Genomic DNA, 20,779 nt, shown 5'->3' with positions numbered 1-20,779 from the left:
GGTCAAACCGCCCAGAATAAACCTCTTCGTTCAGTGTTTGCTCAGCTTCGCTCAGCCTTGTGTTTATACCCAACACGATGCTGACATCATCCATGTGTTGTGTAGACGATGTATCTACAGAGCAAAGACACTTAGAAATGTGTTTACATGCATTTCATTTTGCCTGTTAGTATTACATTGACAGTATTGTGTCGTCTTCTATCTAGACAAATGGGCTTCTTCAGCAGAGCAGTCAGGAGGAGCTTCAGCTGACCACTGAAACGCAGGACTACCAGGATGACAGTGAGGACAACAGCAAAAGAGTCTACAGGTGAACTTCAGGCTCCTTTCTTTTGCTCGTACACGTTTGGCGTCTTGTTTCAGGAAGTGCTGAACTACTTCTTCACTTTTTGAAATCCAGCTGCCGATAAAGTCACCAACAGCTGTAATCACAGCTGTCTTTGCACATCCTCGTTTTCTCTAAGGGCCTCCCCTCTCCCCCACTAGTCTGTGCTCACATCAGAAACATTGCTCCGTACATGAGTACACTTGTTTAAGTACGATACAACAGGTGGATGTATGCACATAGTGGGTTGAAAAATCTGTTCACACTGATGTTGTGAGCGGGACTTTGGGGGGGGGGGGGGTAGCAGGTCCCGAATGTGAAACCACCCTCGGGTGACTTCTATCTTTCATTTATAAGCGTCCTTTCAAACTGACAGGATAGATGCAGGATGTCTGCAAAGTGTTATCCTTCAACGTTTGTCCATAAAACTAGTCTTTTAGTCGTTTCGAGGATTTTCATTGACATTCCTAACACGGCTTCTGTTGTCTTGGCTGACTGATTGAAGTTTCTTTAACGCATTGAAAGTCTACAAAGAGGCTGTAAACCCACTGCCCCATGCGTCCCGGGGATAACTCTCCTCTTTCCCATACAGAGTGATACAATGTGGACGACTGAGTGCTGAAACAGCTCTCATTGAAGTCTGCTGGGCAATTTCATAAACACCATGGAACATGCAAATGTTCTCTCTCTCTCTCTCTCCACTGCAGTCAGTGTGTCATACATGTCATTATTATTGATTTAATATTCAGTGACGAAGGTCTTACTAACAGCCTGTTAATTAAAAAAAGGCAACATCCAGAAAGGGGGGCAAGAGGTAAGAGTTCATAATAACAAAACAAATTAGCCTGTAGAAAGTGGATCTCCCTACTACGCTAAAATCCAGATAATTCATACGGTGAGAGTTCACCTTAGATTAGAAATTACCCTTATGCAATCATCAAACCTCCTCATGGCGTCAATACCACAGTAGTGAAAAGCTCACCAAAGAGCTCATTGTGGCAAAAAATTGGACCAGAAACTCATTCTTCCTCCAGTTTCTTTGAGAGGGGTTTGGATCCAGATCATTCAAGGGTGCTTTTCTTTTCTTTCAACAACACCGACGTCTGATTGAACTTCAGCACTCAGGCCTGATGAGCAGTGAAGCTGCAGCTGACATTTTCAGTGTTCGCCCTTTTCTGGACATGAACTTGGACATGACGGCCCAACAGACTGAAAATCCTCTGATTCCAGTCAGCAGACCAGCCAGTCAACCGGTGCACCACTCCTTAAATGCAGCAATTCTTTAAGACATGTGAACTGATGCCTTCACATTGTTTGACCCTTTAAAGCTCTGTTTTTAAAGACAGACCAGTGGACTGGGTGGTGGTGGGGTTTTTTTGGTCTTTAATGGTGTGAAGTTTTCCCGCGTGCAGTATTTGAATAGTTTTTATGTGCTCTGTAAAACCTAAACAAACCATATTCCAGCCTAAAAGATTATTGAATATAGACGTCATCATCAAACAGGGGGCCAGGGGAATTAAAAAGCAGAGTCTACAGAGTCCTCTTTGTCTTTGCCTTTAATGTCTTTTCTTTGTCCTCAGCGTCTTTCACTTGAAACCCTTCAGTAGATTAGGTACATTCCCTCGCAATGCTTTCTTTTCCTTTGTGTGATCACATCTCAATCTGTAGTCCAGACGTGTTAAAAATACTTATCGCTTCGTGTTGTATAAAAGGTAGCAACAGTGTAAACCCAAGGGAAAGCCGAGGCTCACCCATGCTCTGTTGAATTGATTCGGGTAACTTTCCTTTTGGAATCCTTGAGAAGTATGGCATGAACTGTTTTTAAACATTTTGACGTTACCGTTTTGTTTTAAACTATTGTGTGTCCCTAGCCTGTCTACACCCCCCCCCATCAGAAAAAAGCCCTCTTCTCTGTTTTCTGCCCGCTCCACTGTTTCAGAAAATGTGTGCATCAAACAGGCCATTTGTGGAGAGTTTCCATTTACGACATCACAAAGGGCGGTAACCCTTGACACTCACTTTAAACAATAAGGCATGGAGCGAGAGAGGGGGCGTGGTCAGAAACGCTACAAGCGGCCTCCTGTGACTCCGAACAGGAACAAGTGGTTTCGATAACGGACGAATGATGCTGAGTAAGATGTAAATATAATATAAATGTTCTCACCAAAATCTTTTTAGAATTCTTTATATATCTTTATATAATAATTTAATAATCAATTTTTAAATGTTTGTTTTACTGAGAACCTAATCAAAAAGCACTAAATTGATTACTCGCTAAGTTTTTGGGCGTTTAGCAGGTGATCTACTTAGAAAATTTGCATGAGTGAAAACAGGTGCAAACCTTGTGAAAGCGGTAGTATTTCAGTCAGGCTTTTATACCTTCTTTCTTCATGGACTATCTTTATACTTTCTTTTATTGAGTCTCATCCTCACTACAATAACTGCAGCCTGTTGCAAAAAAGGATCCTCTGATGCTTGAAAATGTTTCCGAACATCACTCAAGATAATGAACAGCTACCCTGCACCATCCTATCTCCCAGCAGCCGTAACAACAACAACAACAAGACACAACAGCTTTTATGCCAGCTGCTTCAGGGATTGTGGACTCTCGGTTGTCAGCAAAAAGGGTCATCATTTTTGTTAAATGGTGCCAAAGACTGTGCCTCTCACCACATGGGTTTAGAAACAATTTCAATGAATTCTGTCTTGAGTTGTTCCATTTCTGAAACACTCACAAAGAATCAGACGTGTGGTTTGTGTTGTTTGTATGTGTTTGACTAGAGTCTTTCCTACTGGTTTGTGAGCTTCAGCATGTGATTGAGGAATAATCTTTATATTCTAAAGTATTATTTGTTCTTTATTTTGTATAATTATATTTACACTCTACACTATATCCATGCTGGTTTTCTGTATCCTCCATAAAAAGGTTACAATCTGCAGAGTAGAAGCTAAAGATAAAAAGATGATCAAAAACGACAATGCTTTAAAGTCTGAACAACACGTTGCCGTGGTAACCCTCTTGAAGCTTCTGCTCTTCACTGCACGCACTCCTCACTACAGAAAACAGCCCTAGTAAAATGTTTGTTTCTTCTTCTTATTTTTTTCAGGTGTAATTGGTGTAATAAAGGTTTTAAGAAGTCAAGCCATCTGAAGCAGCACGTGCGCTCCCACACGGGGGAGAAACCCTTCAGATGTCATCTCTGTGGAAGAGCCTTTGTTTCAGCTGGCGTTCTAAAGTCTCACCTCAACACACACACAGGTGAGTTCACTCTATTCCATGGGCTGAGAATACTTCACATGTCTTTGCAGGAAAGGAGGTCAGACAAGCGCTTATGAAAACTAGCTATTCAGTATTAATGAAAGCATATAATCACTGACGAGTCTGGTGCCTTATCTTACCAAGTCTGGTCTGGACTTTCCCACCATGATAATAGATTGAATATTCGGTTACAAATATGAAGGCGCAGTTACATCATTGTCTCCCAGAATCAGTTAGTGCTACAAAATTCTGAAAGCATTCAAAATCTTTGTTAAGGTATCTCAATCAATCAGTCTTTTATTTGTATAGCATCAATTCATAACAGGTGTTATCTCGAGACACTTTACAAAAAGCAGGTAGAGGACCTTACTTATTATTAGTTAATATTACAACAGAGCAGGTAAAAAGACCATGCTCATCGTTATGTTACAAAAAGCAGATAAAAGACCTTACTTATTATTATTCTTATTACAAGAGCCCAGCTTAATCCGTCATAGCGTGGAAAGAAATATCTCCCCTTAACGGTCAGATATCTTCGGCAGACCCGGGCTCATGACGGAGCAGCCGTCTGCTAAACAGAGCTGGGCTTGAAAATGGGATAGGGGGAGATGGGATGAGATGCAGGAAGATAGATGGGATAGGATGTTGTGGGCAGGTCCATCCTCACCAACAGTCCTGAAGAACCTAGGAGAGCTCAGGAGCTCCCAGAAAAAGAAAATGGTTTGTAACTGGGATTTATACTGGTGTGGAGGTTCTCGGGCACGCCCAAACGTCAGAGGCTGCAGTCGACCTGTGGCTCATTCGCTGCATGTCATTCCCCACTTTCTCGCTCTCTGATTTCTGACTCTATCCACTGTCCTTTCTCTTCAGAAAAGGTATAAACAGTAAACGTTGTCTTTATTTAAAGATTGAACTACATTTGATTTAGATAAGGAATTAAGAAAAATAGAAGTACATTCCGGTCATGTTTTTTAACGGTGCCTTGTTTAATTGATCTAAAAAAAAAAAAACAGTTAAATCCGCTGTCAGTAAAAAGTTTGGAAAAGTTTTCAGTTGTTTGTTTTTTTTTCACTTTCTGAGGTAAAGAGTCCCAAAACAATCCAGTGTAACCTACAGACACCAGCTGAGCCTCTTCCTCTCATCTCTTCCTGACAGGAGTGAAGCCTTATAAATGTAACGTTTGTGACGCCTCATTCACCACCAACGGCAGCCTGAACCGCCACATGATCATCCACATCAAGTCTTACAAATGCTCCATCTGTGACGAAAGCTACAGGACCAGCCTGCTGTGTAAAAAGCATATGAGGAAGGTGCACGCTGTGGAGGAGCAAAGTAAGAGCGCCGGAAACACTGCTTTGATGCGTCATTACATTTTACTTCTGAGACACAGCGTCATTAAACGTCCATTTCATCTCCACACTCAGGAAGACACTCTGTCTTTAATGACTATGAAAATCATTTGAAAAAGAAGGGAAAGGGTAACTTAGTGTGCGCTAAAAAGATTTTCCTGCTGTTTGGATAAGTGTGTATTTTTACTCAAGTTTGAACTGTTTCCATTTACACTCCTCTTCTTCTCAGTTTGAGCTGCCGAGCTTGAAGTCAAAGCCAAAAACAAAAAAAAACTTTAAACTTAGAATTCAAAACAATTCTCTCAGTTGTAGGTCTGGAGGCTCAAGACATTGAAGAAGACGATGAAGATGAAGAGGACGGCGAGCAAAAGGCATCAAAGAGGAGGGGTTTGGAAATAATCACTTTCACCGAGGAGCAGGCAGCCGAGCTGGCGAAGGACCCCGGGGAGGAGGCCTCAGTGTCGGAGCGGATCCTCGCCCAGTCAGCAGCTGAGAGGGATCGAATCAGCGAGATCAAAGACAAGGCGGTGGAGCTGGAAACTGAACCCAAGTTTGCCAACTGCTGCAACTTCTGCCCCAAGAGCTTCAAGAAGCCCAGTGACCTCGTCAGGTACGTTTGAAGTCTATCTATCTATCTGCTTGGGGAAAAGCTCAGTATGAGGCCAAGTTTGAATGGAGTGGAAACAAGTCAAACATTTCCACTTACCAAACACAAACTTACCCATGAAGGAAGATGTCATCTTTACAAACTTACTCTTCTTTTTGCTAAGGTCATGATCTCTCTGAGCCACTTCAGAGAAGGCCATTTGAAAAACAAGCATGGCTTCTGACCTGAAGCACATTCATCAAAGAAATGTGCACCTAAATTAGCATTTGTTGCTAACTTTGTTAAAGCGAGCCATTTTTTAGTTTGTTAAACTTCTTCAAACTGTTCTATTACTAGCTTACGCATTAAGCACAACAACCTTCTTCTTGTTACCAGCTCAGTAAAGTTTCAACAGCTTTAATGCTAACTTATACATGTGATGATGCAGGCCATTATTGGAATACTTTATTAATGAATCAGATAAATTGTTACTTGTGTTCCCAATAAGGAAATATGATTCATGTGTAGATGTTAGATATTTAAATAAACTGACATATTAGCTTGTTGCTCATCTTTGACCCCCTGCTGTCATGTCAAACCAGAATGTCTGCAATAGTCATGTTTTCCTCTGGTTAGGTAAAATAGTATAACTTATTAAATCAATGTTTGACAGACTGCTTTAGAATAAGTATCTCACGCTGAAGGCTGTGTTTGTTTTGATGGAGTTAATGGTAACAATGTGGAGGAATTGTGAGTAGATAATAAAGCAGCTAGCTTTATTAGCTAAGTCAGGGGCATTCTCTATTTACTTACTTTGGGACATAGAAACTTTATTTTAAAATGACAAACCTCATGTCTTTGAGCTTTAGGTATCTCATTCTGCCAAAGTCGAATCTAACATGTCTGAACAGAGCATGTAAAACACATTTAACAAAATTTTTTAGAAGAAGAACTTCACTTTCTCTGTTTGCAATAAGGTGTCGTCATTTTAGTTTTGCTGTGTAAAGAAAGAAACGCGGCTACAAATTCAACCTATGCAATAAGACTGCCAATCCTTTAATGTCTCTAAATCGCACTCTCCTTTTCTCCCCTTCTTTCCCCCTTTTTGCTGAATCTGATGTTCACCGTAATTGATTTAGGACTAAATTCCTTGGTTTAGGGTCAACATCCAAGTACAATTTTATTTTAAGACTATACGGTTGGGTTGGCTGTGGATGCTTGTCACAGTGTGCTTGGCAAGATACTGAACCCTTAATAGTCCTGTCAGCAAACCCGTCGACGAGTGAAAGTGTGTGCGGATGTAAAGAAGTGTAAAAGGCACCTTAAATGGCTGCCTTTGCTCATCCCTAGGGAGAATAGCTCTTATCATATTCAGAGGTTAATGGATCCAAATATATAAATGGAGCCTCTGTCATGAGTGTTTCTGTGCAAATCAGCAAATGACATGCATTTCATTTCCAGATGTGTGGAGGCAGTCTTTGTAGAAAAAAGGTATAAAAGTAAAAGTGATAAATGTGTAGTTCTGTAAAGTTACGAGCACATCCTCAGCCGTTGTTCAGCTCAAACTTTTCTCTTCCTAAAAGACTCCGAACCTGGCCAGTCATACTTAGGATTTAAGATTTCATTTTTGGAGTCCAGCTGTGTCTGCGATTTCTTTGAAGCTTTTGTAACAACAGTATTCAGAACTAAAGGCATCAGAGATGAGAGCGCTCGTGAGGTAAATACAGACACACATAACAAAAGGCTCTTTGGACTCCCTGCTTTGCATTATTGAACGCATACAAACAAACAAACTTTGGCTTGCTATCTTTTCCGCCGCTCTGAATCTCTCATCAGTGTTTGTGATACATGTAGCATTTATCCTTCTGTTTCACTATTCAGGCACATTCGGATCCACACAGGCGAAAGACCGTACAAGTGTGATGAATGTGGGAAGAGCTTCACAGTGAAATCTACACTAGACTGCCACGTGAAGACGCACACAGGTAATCAATGCTCACTTTATTCTCTTTTTTTGATTAGGGTTAAGGTTACAGGGTTTCTTGTGGTTTGTAACATTTCTGGAACATTGTGGCACTTTAGACAAGACCACATGAAAAGAAAAAGGGGGTTTGACACAATTAAGAAAAGTGTCAGGTTCAAAGTCAAGACTTCACCTTAGGTTGACATATTAAAACAGACACAACTCAAGAACCCAGACCGAAACACAAGCTTAAGTTTTACTTGGCCAAGGGAAGAGCAGTTGAGGAGATCTTTCTTTGCTCTCGGTCAGACTCTCTCCAATGAACTTCCTCTTGAGCACAGTTTTTATTGTAGAGAAAAAGGCGTACACATCAGCAACCAACTGGGGCGTCTCTTAGTTCTTACATGACAAGTCTTCCTGGGACATGATGTACCAATGTGCGATAAGATGAAGTTACACAGCAAGATAAAGAGGACATGCTCACAGTGGGAAATTATTAAGACCTATGACCTATATTGAGTGAATGCTAGAAAGTGAAGAATACATGAAATTACACTTCTATACGTAATAGCTCCAACAAAAAGTCCATCCTCTATGTCTTGTGCCTGCTCCACTTTTTAGAAAATGTGTGCTCAATCAGGCTGGTTAGACACTCTCCCTTCATGACATCACAAAGGGCGGTAACCCCTCCCCAAATTGGGTGACACTCCCACAGCTAGGTGTTTTATCTGACCTCTGAGTCTGCCTTCTCATCGTAAACAATAGGGCACAGAGCGAGAAGCCAAAGACACATCCCTTCTCAGAAAGGGGCATGGTCATATGCAGCTCATTTGCATTTAAAGCTACAGATGCAGAAATAGTCTGTTCTGAGCACGGCTGAAATAGAGGGGTTTTTAGGCATGTTCAAATACAGGACCAGGGTGGATTTATCACAAGAAACTTTACAGACATGTCTCGTGAACTCTATGACTTATTTCCACTAGTTTAAAAGGAGGATAGAATGCTACCTCGAATGAACTGTTTGCCAATTTTGGGATTATCCATTTGTGTTATTTCTTTTTGCCATGAGGAAAATAAAAAGATCTTTTCCACTTTGATGTTTTTGCAGTAAATATAAAGCTACTACCATCAGCAAAACTAGCAAGCATTTAGCATTCAACACTTAAATCCCCCTGAAAGTACCTTCAAAGCTGATGACGTGATGAAACAACATATTGGGTAGTTTCTGTTTTCGATGCGAGAAAGCTTTTTAAGCCTGTCACACTTTGTTCTGATAAAATAAAAAAGATAGAAAATGTAATTAATGGCTGCAGACTGGATTAGTGAGTCAGCCTCTAATCGTATGTAGCCGACTGCAGCTAACACTGTCCTTCTCCTTGCAGGCCAAAAACTGTTCAGCTGTCACATGTGCACAACCTCCTTCTCTACAAAAGGCAGCTTAAAAGTGCACATGCGCCTCCACACCGGCTCCAAGCCATTCAAATGTCCATTCTGTGAACTCCGCTTCAGGACGTCGGGCCACCGCAAAACACACATCCAGTGTCACCTCCGGCCAAACAGCGACAGAAACAAATCAAAGCGCTCTGCCTCTTCTGCCGGTCAGGACAGTCAGGGTCACGAATCAGCAGCTGGGCAGGGTGTGGCAGCAGGCCAGGTGCAGCAGCATGCGGCTTCAGACGCCCTTCAGCCTGTGGGACTCTTACAAACATCCAACTCTGACCCCAACATTTATCTCCCGGCCAGCCAAGTCCTGACAGGGCAGTTTGATCAGAGTCTACTACAGCAGGGACTCGTGGGAGGAGCCATCCTGCCTGCATCCATGTCAGGTAAGAATTTAGGGATACACACTAAAATACGTGCACGTCACTTACACCGATTGTCTGATCTACGGGGGGATAGAGCAGAAAGCTTTCTGTGGCAGTCACATAGGGAAGGCCTATGGGGTTTAGAAAAAACAAGGTCTATCGTAATTTTAACATTGATCACATTTTATTTACACCTAAATACTCACCAAAAACTCTGTGAGTGGAAGAAACTACTCATTTTATTTGCAGTTTCTTCAGTAAAAGACTGAAGAATAGACTTTTTAACATTGTTAACTCCCTCTTCTTTAAATGACGTACGTGTTTTGTTATTCTAAACTAATGTTACCAGTGTAAGCGGGTCCAGAGGGAGTTCATGTTAGCCAGGAGGCTAGCACTAACGCTACCGATTGAATACATAAGTTGAAATCAGATCCTGGGATGGCCCATTATAAGGCCTCTCAGGTGCCCAGCCATTTTCAATTGCGGGCCTGCTTAAAGCCGAGTAGGATTTGGGGTTTCAACTTAAACTTATGACATTGCAATTTATCCGAGAGCCACTGAGGAAGTGCAGTAAGACTGTGGAATAATGTCATAGATCAAGATCATAAAATTAGCATATTAACTCGAGTAGCGCGGAGCTGTGTGCAAAGAAACCAATCACTGCAGTTTGAGAAGATAAGTGAGAGGATGAAATGACCCGAAACACTTAAATGGAAACACTACATTTTATTATCCTAAATAGTGTTTTGCAGTGTTCTGCAAAAACCAATAACAGATTTTATTAGCTTTTGGCTCTTACCCTGATGACACATCTAGGAGGACGTGTTTTTTATTGCAACAATTCACTTCTGGTGTGATTCCTTTCCTCCAATCACAGAAAACCATTTCATAGTTTTAACTCAAATCTCCCCTAAAAATGCAGCCAAAAGCCGACAAAACATAAAATAATGACGTTTGTACTCAGAGCAGCTGCATTCTGATGGTGGAGGTTGCTCTGAGAGGTGTGTGACGTGTGGATTAAATAGTTTGGCTCTATAAAAGAAAGATAAGACACGAAGCTTTGAAATGGAAAGAGGATTATCAGATCAGTCAAATACATTATAGATATGATAATGTAGTTTTATGTCAGTTGAATGAATCAAGTGTTTTTGACTTTGAATATCGTGAAGAGAAATACCGGTAAGCTTTTAAGTTTCTGTCAGACAGATTCATGAAGACACTGGACTGGCTTCTTGGCTGTTACAGAGACTCTGTGTATTTTAAATGCAGAATTATGCACTTTTAATTCAAAGCGCTACCTTAAAAGCAGGGTTGGTCATTTTCTCCAGATGAGCTACTTCATGTAAGTGAGGGAGCATAGAGTGGAGAGGCTGGGTGAAGACGGAGAGCGGAGAGGATGCTACTTTCTAAGTCATAGATAGATAGATAGATAGATAGACAGACAGACAGACAGACAGACAGACAGACAGACAGACAGACAGGTAGGCAGGCAGGCAGGCAGACAGACAGACAGACAGACAGACAGACAGACAGACAGACAGACAGACAGACAGACAGACAGACAGACAGACAGACAGACAGACAGACAGACAGACAGACAGACAGACAGACAGATAGATAGATACTTTATTGATCCCGAGGGAAATTCAAGTCATGCCAGTTTTTGAAAAAAAAAAAAGACCAGCCCTGCTTTTAAAACAACCATGCAAGTCGACACAAGGACAATTTGTCCCCCACTTGTGATTAGTGCTTCATTATGGTGCTTTCCAATTTGATATCTCCTTTGTGCAAACTCAAGTGGAGAAGGGTTGGGGGTGAGTCGCCAAACAGCACTTTGTTTTGGTTCAATGTTGGCACTTAAGGGTGACGTCTACTGCATCAAGAAGTCACACATTCTTCTTCTTCAAAAAAGAAAAGCGTGAAATCCAACCTCTCTAGAAGACCTCTCTACTTGTACCATTTAGGGTGAAAACAGACTACATGGGCAGCTTCTCTTTATTTCTTATTCACGAAATATTCTTTGCCCTTATCTCAGGGATGTTGTTTTTCAAAAGGCAGCACATGCGCTGCAGAGACTCGAAAAATAACTAAAGTCAATCTCCTCTGCTGCTCCAAAGTTAAGACGCCTAAACTTTGTACAAAGTGGGATAAGTATGAATGCAAAATATACAAATGTGCATATCTATACTACTTATACTGTGTGTGTGTGTGTGTGTGTGTGTGTGTGTGTGTGTGTGTGTGTGTGTGTGTGTGTGTGTGTGTGTGTGTGTGTGTGTGTGTGTGTGTGTGTGTGTGTGTGTGTGTGTGTGTGTGTGTGTGTGTGTGTGTGTGTGTGTGTGTGTGTGTGTGTGTGTGTGTGTGTGTGTGTGTGTGTGTGTGTGTAGCTGCAGGAGACCTGACCGTGTCTCTACCAGATGGACTCACCACGCTGGACGGCATCCACCTGCAGCTGACGCCAGCCAACCTGGTGTGCCCCAACGTCCAGATCTCTGGCATCGACACCAGCAACATCAACAACATCACACTGCAGGTAACACAAACATCCTCCACGCTCCGCGCTCGCCGCGTCGTCCTCAACGTGATGAACATGCACGATGCATGACCTTATTTAGGCAAGGCATCAAGTTCTCTGTAAGTGGAGCTGCCTTTTTATTACTATTACAAAATGGAACTTATTTCTCATGAAATGAATTTGAAGCACCGCTTAGAGAAGGACTCAGAGAAGGTCATGTCTATTTAACGGGCTTATTCCTGAATTACTTTCTGTCTCTTCAGTCAGAGCTTCACATAGTGTATGAGAGTTTGAACCATCATTGTCTAAATTGTCTACGAACGATGTGCGTTATCCATGGTTAGGAACGTAGCTGACGTGATTGACAGGTGGGTGCGATGTAATGGTTAGTCACGAGGCTTAAACCCCACCTCAGCTTCGGCTCTAAAGCCTGTCGTTATGTCGACTGAATGTTAAGGTGAGACAGAATTTCCATGGCGACCCCGTGCTGTAACTTATGGCTGAGCGGTAATACATCAAAAATCTAAAACTCTGCAGTGGTTAATGGATGATAAGCCAGTAAAGTAAAGCTTATATACTGTACAGAGACATTACATATGGGCTATTTAAGTGTTTAATGGTTTAATATTTCTCTTGTATAAGCGTTATCTGCTGTGGTCATTCATAATGTAGGTAAACATAAACTCATTTTTTTTCTGCCATACCCAACTTTTCTACGCTCAACATTTCTAAAAGAACTTTGTTTATGAATTCAATGTGGATCAGTAGTTGAGACTTGTTTACGCTTTAAAGTGTAAAAGGTCTTTGAACCATTTCATTGTTGCTGTTTAATGAACCCAATGTCAGGGAAATGATTCAGTTTGTTTTGTGTGACTTGTTTGTTAATACTTTAGCCTTTTCAAAACGCTCTCGTCTTTCCTTCATCTTCATTAGTTAATTGAGCAGCTGAAGAAGCCCACTTTTTCATTCTTTCCAGGGTGTATTATCATCTCATCCGAAACCATTTCACTCAATTACTCCCACAGATTAAAAGTGTGCAAAAATATTAGGAGTCGAGTTGCTTCATTTTCTGTTGATAGATGTTAATAAAGGGCCTCTGAGGGACACATTTAAATTATTAACTGTGAATACAAAAGCACAGTGTCAACACTGTGCTGCAATTCATCGATTTGTTTCTAACCAAGAAATGAGGAGTGTCACTGTTCTGTTCATGACATCATGTGGCGTCAGCTCTTCAAATGTAAACTGGCTGTTTATTTTAGTCGGCTCGGACGTGCAGCCTAAACTGGAGGAGTGATCCCAGAACAAGACAGAACAGAGCTGCTTCATCGGAAGCCACGAGTTTTGTTTAATCAGCTGTAAAAACAAAACAAAACAATAAATCTGTAATCTGCACAGTTGGGATGAAGTGTATCCAATTCTTATACGTTTGATTGATAGATTAATCCTAGAATTTGTTTGATTTTGTTCAACCAAAAGGATTCAGTATCTTCAGGAATCATTTTGTACAACAACATTCCAGAACATATTAGGAGCAGACCTGTATCATGAAATAAAAAAAAGTGGTACAGTTTAAATAGAGAAGCATTGGCAATGAATAACCCCACACATCTATTCATAGTATTTATTTGGCAACACAACTTTTAAAAGCGCTTATTCCCTCTAGTCATCTGACTTCTTGAACTGAAAGTCAGTCCATGGATTGGAAGCTAAAAAAGACTATGTGGCATTTTGTTCCTGAAATGTTTTCCAGGAAGCAAATATCTCACCTCTGACTGTTGCTGTGCCCTGATACATTTCTACAAATACCAGCCCCTTCTTCGTCATCCCAAGCTCATTGAATCTTTCGTTGAAATGATTAATTTACATTTACATTTATATCATTGCATTATAAATGGGTTTTATTGGCACGGGACGCATTCAGATTCTTTATTGTCCCACGAGGGAACATTAGTTTTTTGAGGAGGAGCACACAGAAGACAACACGTCCCACATGTACAAGGACAACAGATAAATCAAAATAAAAACACAATAAAAAAGTTACATTTAAAATGAAAATTTAAGCTTTTTTAGTTTAAAGGTGTATTTATAAAACTGGTCTTTGTGTGTTTATAGTTTACCCCATGTACAGAGATGAGCAGTGCGAATTACATACACATCTTTTGCTTTCTCTGACAGATTGACCCCGCGCTCCTGCAGCAGACATTACAACAAGGCGGCCTCCTCTCTCAACCCCTCAGCGTTGATACTGGTCTCGTCTCCAACTCTGGGAGCCAGCTCATGTCCACCTCTGACCCCTCGGTATCTGCAAATGTGGTCCTCCACCCGCTGACCAGCCTGGCCCTGCCGCCCTCCGCCCTTAACCCTGCTCAAGTCACCATGGCCGGTCTTTCTGAGCAGGATGCTTCAGGTATACATGTGATGACGTGGCGCTCTTTGACATGACATGACTCAGATAGCTAAAGGGTGTTTTTGTTTTTTCATTGGATCCTCCAGGTTCTCAGGATCTAAGCCATGTGATGGGCAGCTCCGGGCTGGTAGCTGGAGGTGGCGGCGGTCAAGAGATCACACTGACCATCAACAATTCCAGCCTGACTCAAGCCCTCGCTTCAGCATCTTGTGCCAGCGCTGCTGCAGGAAACCCTCAGGAGATCACCCTCACCATATCAGGTGTGAACAACTTTATACAACGCAGCTCAGTGGTGGAATGTCATAATTCACAGCGACAGTTTTATATTTCCTTTGTCATACTCAGCTCAAATGCTTTTGTCTACACAACAGCAGAGCTCAACAGTGTGGAAGTAACAATCCCATTCATTTTCTCTACAGACAGTTTGATTAGAAGCCATCACTTCATAATCATCCGAGGTAGACTGATCCCTAGCTACCTGAGTGTGAAATGATAGTTTATGCTTCTGTAGGAGAGCCAAGTTTGAATGATATCAACCTAGTTTCAGAAAAATAAAGTTTATTTGTGAAATAGGTAAAAGAAACACTGCATCATCATACAGTGTCAGCGCAACGTCTCTGATTGGTGAAGCTCCCTGTTACCATTGGCAATGTTTCTTGCCAACTCTGCCCCCATTTTGAATGGATAGTTTCGTTGGCAGGCTAGCTAGCTAGTTAGTTAGCTAACACGAAATGTACTGATAACCTTATTATACAGCAGGGAATGTGTACATTTCACAACACAAACTAGAAGATAGTACAACACTTGTATTAACAGTATGAACACCAGGATAACTACTAGATTTACATTTAAGAATGTGAGGATTCATTTGCAATGGATTGTGGGATTGGTAGTTCCTTGACTCGGGATGAAAATTAAGTTCATTGTCTTGTACCTTTGTTTTTGTTTTTTTTTTCTTTATTAATGCTGATTTGGCGTCGAATAAAATAGTCTTGAGTGTCGGGGTAGCTGGTTGTCTTGGTTACAGGCTTCAATCGCTTGATAAAAAGGATTTGTGAAATGTCAATGGAGGATTTGAATGGGAAAATTTACTTTCTTCAATTATCGTCTATTTGAAACCAAATGTGTCGTAATTCAGTGTAATGAGTGTACATGAATTTTTCCTTGTTAAACAGAAGTATGGTAACATTTTAAAGACTGAAGACTTTTGATGCTAAGAGCCACGTAGCATTGGCTCAAAAACGCATTATCACGCTGAAAACATGTTTCATTCATTATTCATCTTGAATATTATATACTCTTGTAGATTACCCCTTTCAACAAGATATTTTTGGTTGGTAGTCTGGGAGTATTTCTCAAACCAAAGCAAAGTAGCCAAACACTTCTTTTAACCGCTGTGAATACAGCAGCATCACGCTGTGGACCATGACCTTGTCTTTTCCCGGCTACAGAACCAATCAAACAATAACAAATGGATAAGGAAACATCCCTGTAGGATCCCAAACACCTTTATTGATTTCCTCGTGCAGGCAAGCATGTTTGCAGGAAGAGAGAAAAGAAAACTGACACACTAATAACTCATGGCCCTTTCTTACATTTTGAAGCCGCCATCACCGAACAAGATCAAAAGCTTCAGCATCCGAGCTTTTGAGTGATGCACCTTCTCTACAAACCAGCATTTTGGTCATATATAGAAGCCAAGGATATATGTAGTTCAGTGTGTCGATGTAGTTAGTGTCTGAGCTCCTTCAAAACATCGTAGATCATTCAGTGCCCGTGTGACTGGAGCTCAGAGATTCTTCCCGGCACTCCTCAGCCTACCTCCATTTAGCATTCTGTGGTGTTTGTGGTTTCCATTTTTCTTCAGGGTAAGGTTATGGCAAGACATTCAGTTATTATATTTTATTTTTTGTTCACAGTTTATGGATTTTTGTTCATAAATTGGATGCAGTCGTAAAGCCATGGAGATAAATCATAGTCAAGAGGTTCCAAACTAAATATCTAAAGTAATTTACAGTCTCTGTCATTTTATCTATGTGCGTATAACATCTTTCAGAGGTGCACCTAATTCTTTTCTTCCTCTTATAAGCCACAATGACTTCATATTCCTGACAACAAAACCACCACAGCATAGAGAGTGAATGCATGTGAAAAAAAGAGCTTCATGTTTTTGATTGTGGAATAATTTCTTTTTTTCGCAGGTCAGGATCTGCTTGCCCAGCATAGCAACCCAAATGGCGCTGAGATCAACGGCAGCATCAGGCTAGCATCTACACTCAACAGCCAGCCCACTAATGCTACCCTGACCATCACAAATGACCACCTGCTACCTCAGAGTCCGGCCAACACTGGAATGACAGGTAAGGATGAGTAACGCCACGGGGGGGTTTTGTGTCAAAATGTGAGTGAAAAAAAATGTCCTGTCATTTGTTAAACAGGATAATATGATGGTGTTCAGTCCCTGAAGCCGATAGTCTGTCTTGTTCTTCAATCAGACAGTGAAAGTTATTTTGTGACCTTTTGTGTTTAATTAAAACACTTCTCAGCCTGTGGAAAACTCCTCTTTGATGTACTTGACTTGAAGTCAAAATGCCACCGTGAGTTTCAAATTGGCAGAACATTTTTTAAGTAACAAGTAATGATACACCTTGTCAACAAAACCCTGTCTCTTAACTCACTGCCAGCTTTGCAATCAGTGATTATTCCTGTTCAGACTGCCATTTCAAGCCTCAAAGCTTACGCCCCTGTGACATTTCGCCTTCAATCTGAATGTCACAAAGGTGTAATGGCAAAGGCTCGATGCCATGCTCAGAAGTAGAAACCAAGTCTTTACAGAGTGTGGAATGGTTTCAGCAGGGCCAGCAGGAAAGTACAACACTGTGTGCGTGTGCATGTCTGACTGTGTGCCTAGACGGAGCTCCCGCTGTGCCGCGCTTTCACAACACTGACACGCGTTGTGAGTTTATAGATGGGGACAGCAATATTACAACAGTCACTGAGCTTAGTTAGAGCACTTTTTTTTTAGAAAGAAAGCAGACTGAGAAGGGATTTTTACAGCAAAGAAATACATCTTACACTCTTATATACTAAAATGAGTTGGGAGTCATATTTACCCGCTTAAACCCAAAGAATCCTGCTACTCCTCAAGAGTGTAATAATAACTGTATCTGATTGTGTTTAAAGGCACTAAAATAAACTGTAATGATGTAATGCTTTATACATGACCTTGAATGACTTTGCCAATGTGTCAATAGATAGAAAGTTTAGAAGGACAGCTGGCCTGTCATTCTCTGCTGACACTAACTATCATAGACTACTAGAGGATTTGAGTCAGTTTTCCAGGAAAATATAAATAACGACCCATCCTCACTATAATAAATAGCTGGATCCCCATAACGCGGAGTAAAGCAAGTGTAAGGTGGGGGTTTCCATGTATGTGTTGAATGAATGAGGAGAACATTGTCAAACAGACTTGTGGATCAGCTTAGATTTATTTAGCCATGACCAAATAACATAACAACATAATAGGATAAAAGTCCCAAGGAGTAATCCGTGTCATACCAAAAAGGATGGTTACCAACAATGAAGCCTCAGTGGGTTTTTGACAGCCAAATGCCACGGGAAATATTACTAGATAGCTTCTGAATCAGAATTGGGTTTTATTGCAAAGTACTTTAACACATGCAAGGAAATTGTCTGTGTGTATTGGTGCAAAACAATTAACAAAGGAAATAAAACAGATAAAGCGGTTTACATGGAAAGACAAGCTACAGCTAGCTGGCTAATCTCCCACAGTGGAACACTTAAGTTATGGTTAGCAGACTGGATGGGAACACTTTTTAGCATGCATAGTTATTTCTGTCCTTGTTTGGATCCATGATACTAGCAAGTATACTTGTTTTATTGCATAAAAGATCAGTGTATAACTAAAGATTAAATTTCACTATACTGTTTTGGCCAAATAGGATGCTAACATTCTGCTTAGAGTTAAATGCATGCGGCACGATACCACAACCTTATTTGTTACCTTTTATGAAAATTCCCATATTGGACTCTTTGTATTCTTAGGGTAGTTTAGTTTTATTATTTATTTGATATTGAATCTCTGTGGGACAAAAAGTGTCTTGAACAGCCAGCTGCCACATTTGACCTGCATGGAGCCATCATTAGTGACCATCTGCCCTCGGTCTTGATCTCCTTCCCACTTTAAGCCTATAATTTGTTTATTTTTTTAAAAAGTAGGATGTACCCAGCTGGCTGCAATGCATATATCACCACGATTACCACCTTGAGCCGTACTAATGGTTACCCATTTAATGGAGTGAACACCCACACTTAGTTAGAGGTCCTTACCTGCACTGCATTAAGCCTATGTAGGCTCCCCCATCGGATAAAGAAGAGGAATTTCCGTCGGATGAGATTCAACTCTTGCTGGATTAAACACCAGATAATAAGTCACATCATAAATCTTAACAAAAACACAGAGATTTTTTTTTTGTATGTGTGACTGATGACGTTTTCTGTCTGTCAGAAATGACAGGGGGAGTGACTAACAGGGTTCAACAAAACAGCAGTATGCTGCAGCTTTTTCAAAAACAAAGACCACATGACAGGCATGACTCACAGGCCACTGCACGAGAGTGACTTTAGCTCATATTCCTTTAATGGCTCAGAAGAGCTTCCCTTGCTTACACAACTTGAGATGTCTCACCAATTGGTGGAGGGGATCAACAGTCCTTCAATCAATGCCCTTTGTTATCAAACAGCATGCACATGTATGTTTCCACAATATAGAGCCAATAAAGACATTTATGAAGCTGCAATAGCCCAAAGGTAGATTTTCATGCTTGAATAGATCTTTTGAGCCACACATACCTCAGTGGACAATTGAAACTAAACGTCACATCACATGATGATGGAGAGAATGATGTTCCTGGACTCTAAATGGACTACGCCCTTTCCAATGTGCTACTGCAGTTCTCATTTACAGTAAGGCAAGGCAAGGCAAGTTTATTTATATAGCACTGTTCAGACACGAGGCAATTCACAGTGCTTTACAGACATAAAAACAGAAAAACATTAAAACAGCATTAAAAGATGGGGATGCAGGTGAAAATACTCGATAAAGGAACAGCTGTTAAAACTATTAAAAAAGGAAGAATGTGTTGCAGTAAGGCAGACAGTATATCTCTAATTGAAAGCCTGAGCGAATAACAAAGTTTTAAGGCCTGATTTAAAGGAGTTGAGTGTGCCGGCAGTCCTCAGTTGTTCAGGGAGTTTGTTCCACAGTTGAGGAGCGTAGTGACTAAACGCTGCTTCACCTTGTTTGGTTCTGACTCTGGGAACACTGAGTAAACTTCTTTCTGAGGACCTGAGCGGTCTGGATGTTTTATATTCTACAAGTAGATCTGACATGTACTTGGGGCCAAGACCATTTAATGCTTTATAGACCAGTAGTAAGATTTTAAAGTCGATCCTCTGACACACAGGATATTACCAGCAGTATTAGCAGTATATTATTATTATTGTTTCTAAGAGTAAAGAAAGGCAACCTCTTATTTCTAGTCATTCAGGTTTCAGTAAATGCGTATAGCTGCTTTTTTTAACCTGTGTTTTAGTCTAGTTTAATAACCTTTCAATGAAACCTAACAGAAAGGGACGGCTTTGGCCCTTTGGTTAATGTTGGCCGTCTCTCAAACAGAAGGTCGAGGGTTTGATCCCCAGCTACTGCAGCCACAATTCAGATGTGTCCTTGGGAAAAAAAAATGTAGCCCCAAGTTGCTCCCGCTGCTACATGAGAGGCTTGTGAATGTGTTTAAATCAGATTGGTTAGTAATTGGTTTACATAGCAACCAGAACGCCACAGTATATTCTCCTGATAATTCACCTCGAGCCAATAGTAATTATCTAAATATTATCTGGAGTGCATAATGTAAAAATGGCTTATGTGATTATGTTTTTCATTTTTGTAAAAACAATATGAAGTGGGATTAATAAGTATATATTAAAGAGAGTATCACAGCTACGATATTAAAGCTACAACTCATATCTTCCATTTCTATTTTCTTTTCTTCATGATTTAAAAAAGTCGTGTTTGCAAAATGTCCCTCCTTCATCCAAAATAAATGCAAACAAGCATTTTCTTATCACCACAAAATTATTAATCGTAGTTAATTAATCGCATTAATCGTACTGAGGGTGGCTGGTAGTTAGTTTGAACTTCCTATCAATGGGCCACATATACCTGGGCTTCATTCATTGTACTTGTGCTGAAAGGACAAATAAAGAATTTTCTTTCTGAAAATGAATAGGGCACTGAATGTGTGCTCAACATGAATCTATCCGAAAGATTGGCACCTGCGTGTGGGAAAAATCAAATAAGAATGATTGGTACTTACTGCTCAGGGATAACAAAAAATGGGCTTGTGTGCTGTGAAGTGTACAAATATGATTTGTTTTGTGAGAGATGGCTTCTTGATTGTTCTGTCGGCTGGATGTCTGTCACCTAAGAAGCTTAATCAGATTTCCACTCTCTTCTCCCTCTCTTCATTACTCTCTCCCAGTCTCTCA

At 40.8% G+C, this 20,779-nt stretch overlaps 1 protein-coding gene across 2 annotated transcripts in view; it reads left to right on the top strand.

Moving 5' to 3' along the window:
- znf236 (zinc finger protein 236) overlaps positions 1-20,779 on the top strand; it is a 59,626-nt gene that overhangs the window by 25,389 nt on the left and 13,458 nt on the right. For both annotated transcript variants that reach the window (XM_079343710.1, XM_079343709.1), the window contains exons 17-26: positions 207-310; positions 3,433-3,584; positions 4,740-4,916; positions 5,240-5,543; positions 7,401-7,504; positions 8,865-9,308; positions 11,672-11,817; positions 13,978-14,209; positions 14,296-14,469; positions 16,411-16,569. In XM_079343710.1, the coding sequence (XP_079199836.1) occupies positions 207-310; positions 3,433-3,584; positions 4,740-4,916; positions 5,240-5,543; positions 7,401-7,504; positions 8,865-9,308; positions 11,672-11,817; positions 13,978-14,209; positions 14,296-14,469; positions 16,411-16,569 (1,996 nt within the window). The remainder of the gene's footprint in view (positions 1-206; positions 311-3,432; positions 3,585-4,739; positions 4,917-5,239; positions 5,544-7,400; positions 7,505-8,864; positions 9,309-11,671; positions 11,818-13,977; positions 14,210-14,295; positions 14,470-16,410; positions 16,570-20,779) is intronic.

The sequence above is a fragment of the Symphodus melops genome (genome assembly GCF_947650265.1).
Source record: "Symphodus melops genome assembly, chromosome: 5".
NCBI classification, from domain to species: domain Eukaryota; kingdom Metazoa; phylum Chordata; class Actinopteri; order Labriformes; family Labridae; genus Symphodus; species Symphodus melops.
The sequence above is the reverse complement of the archived record's forward strand: the minus strand, read 5'-3'. Positions and strand labels throughout refer to the sequence as shown.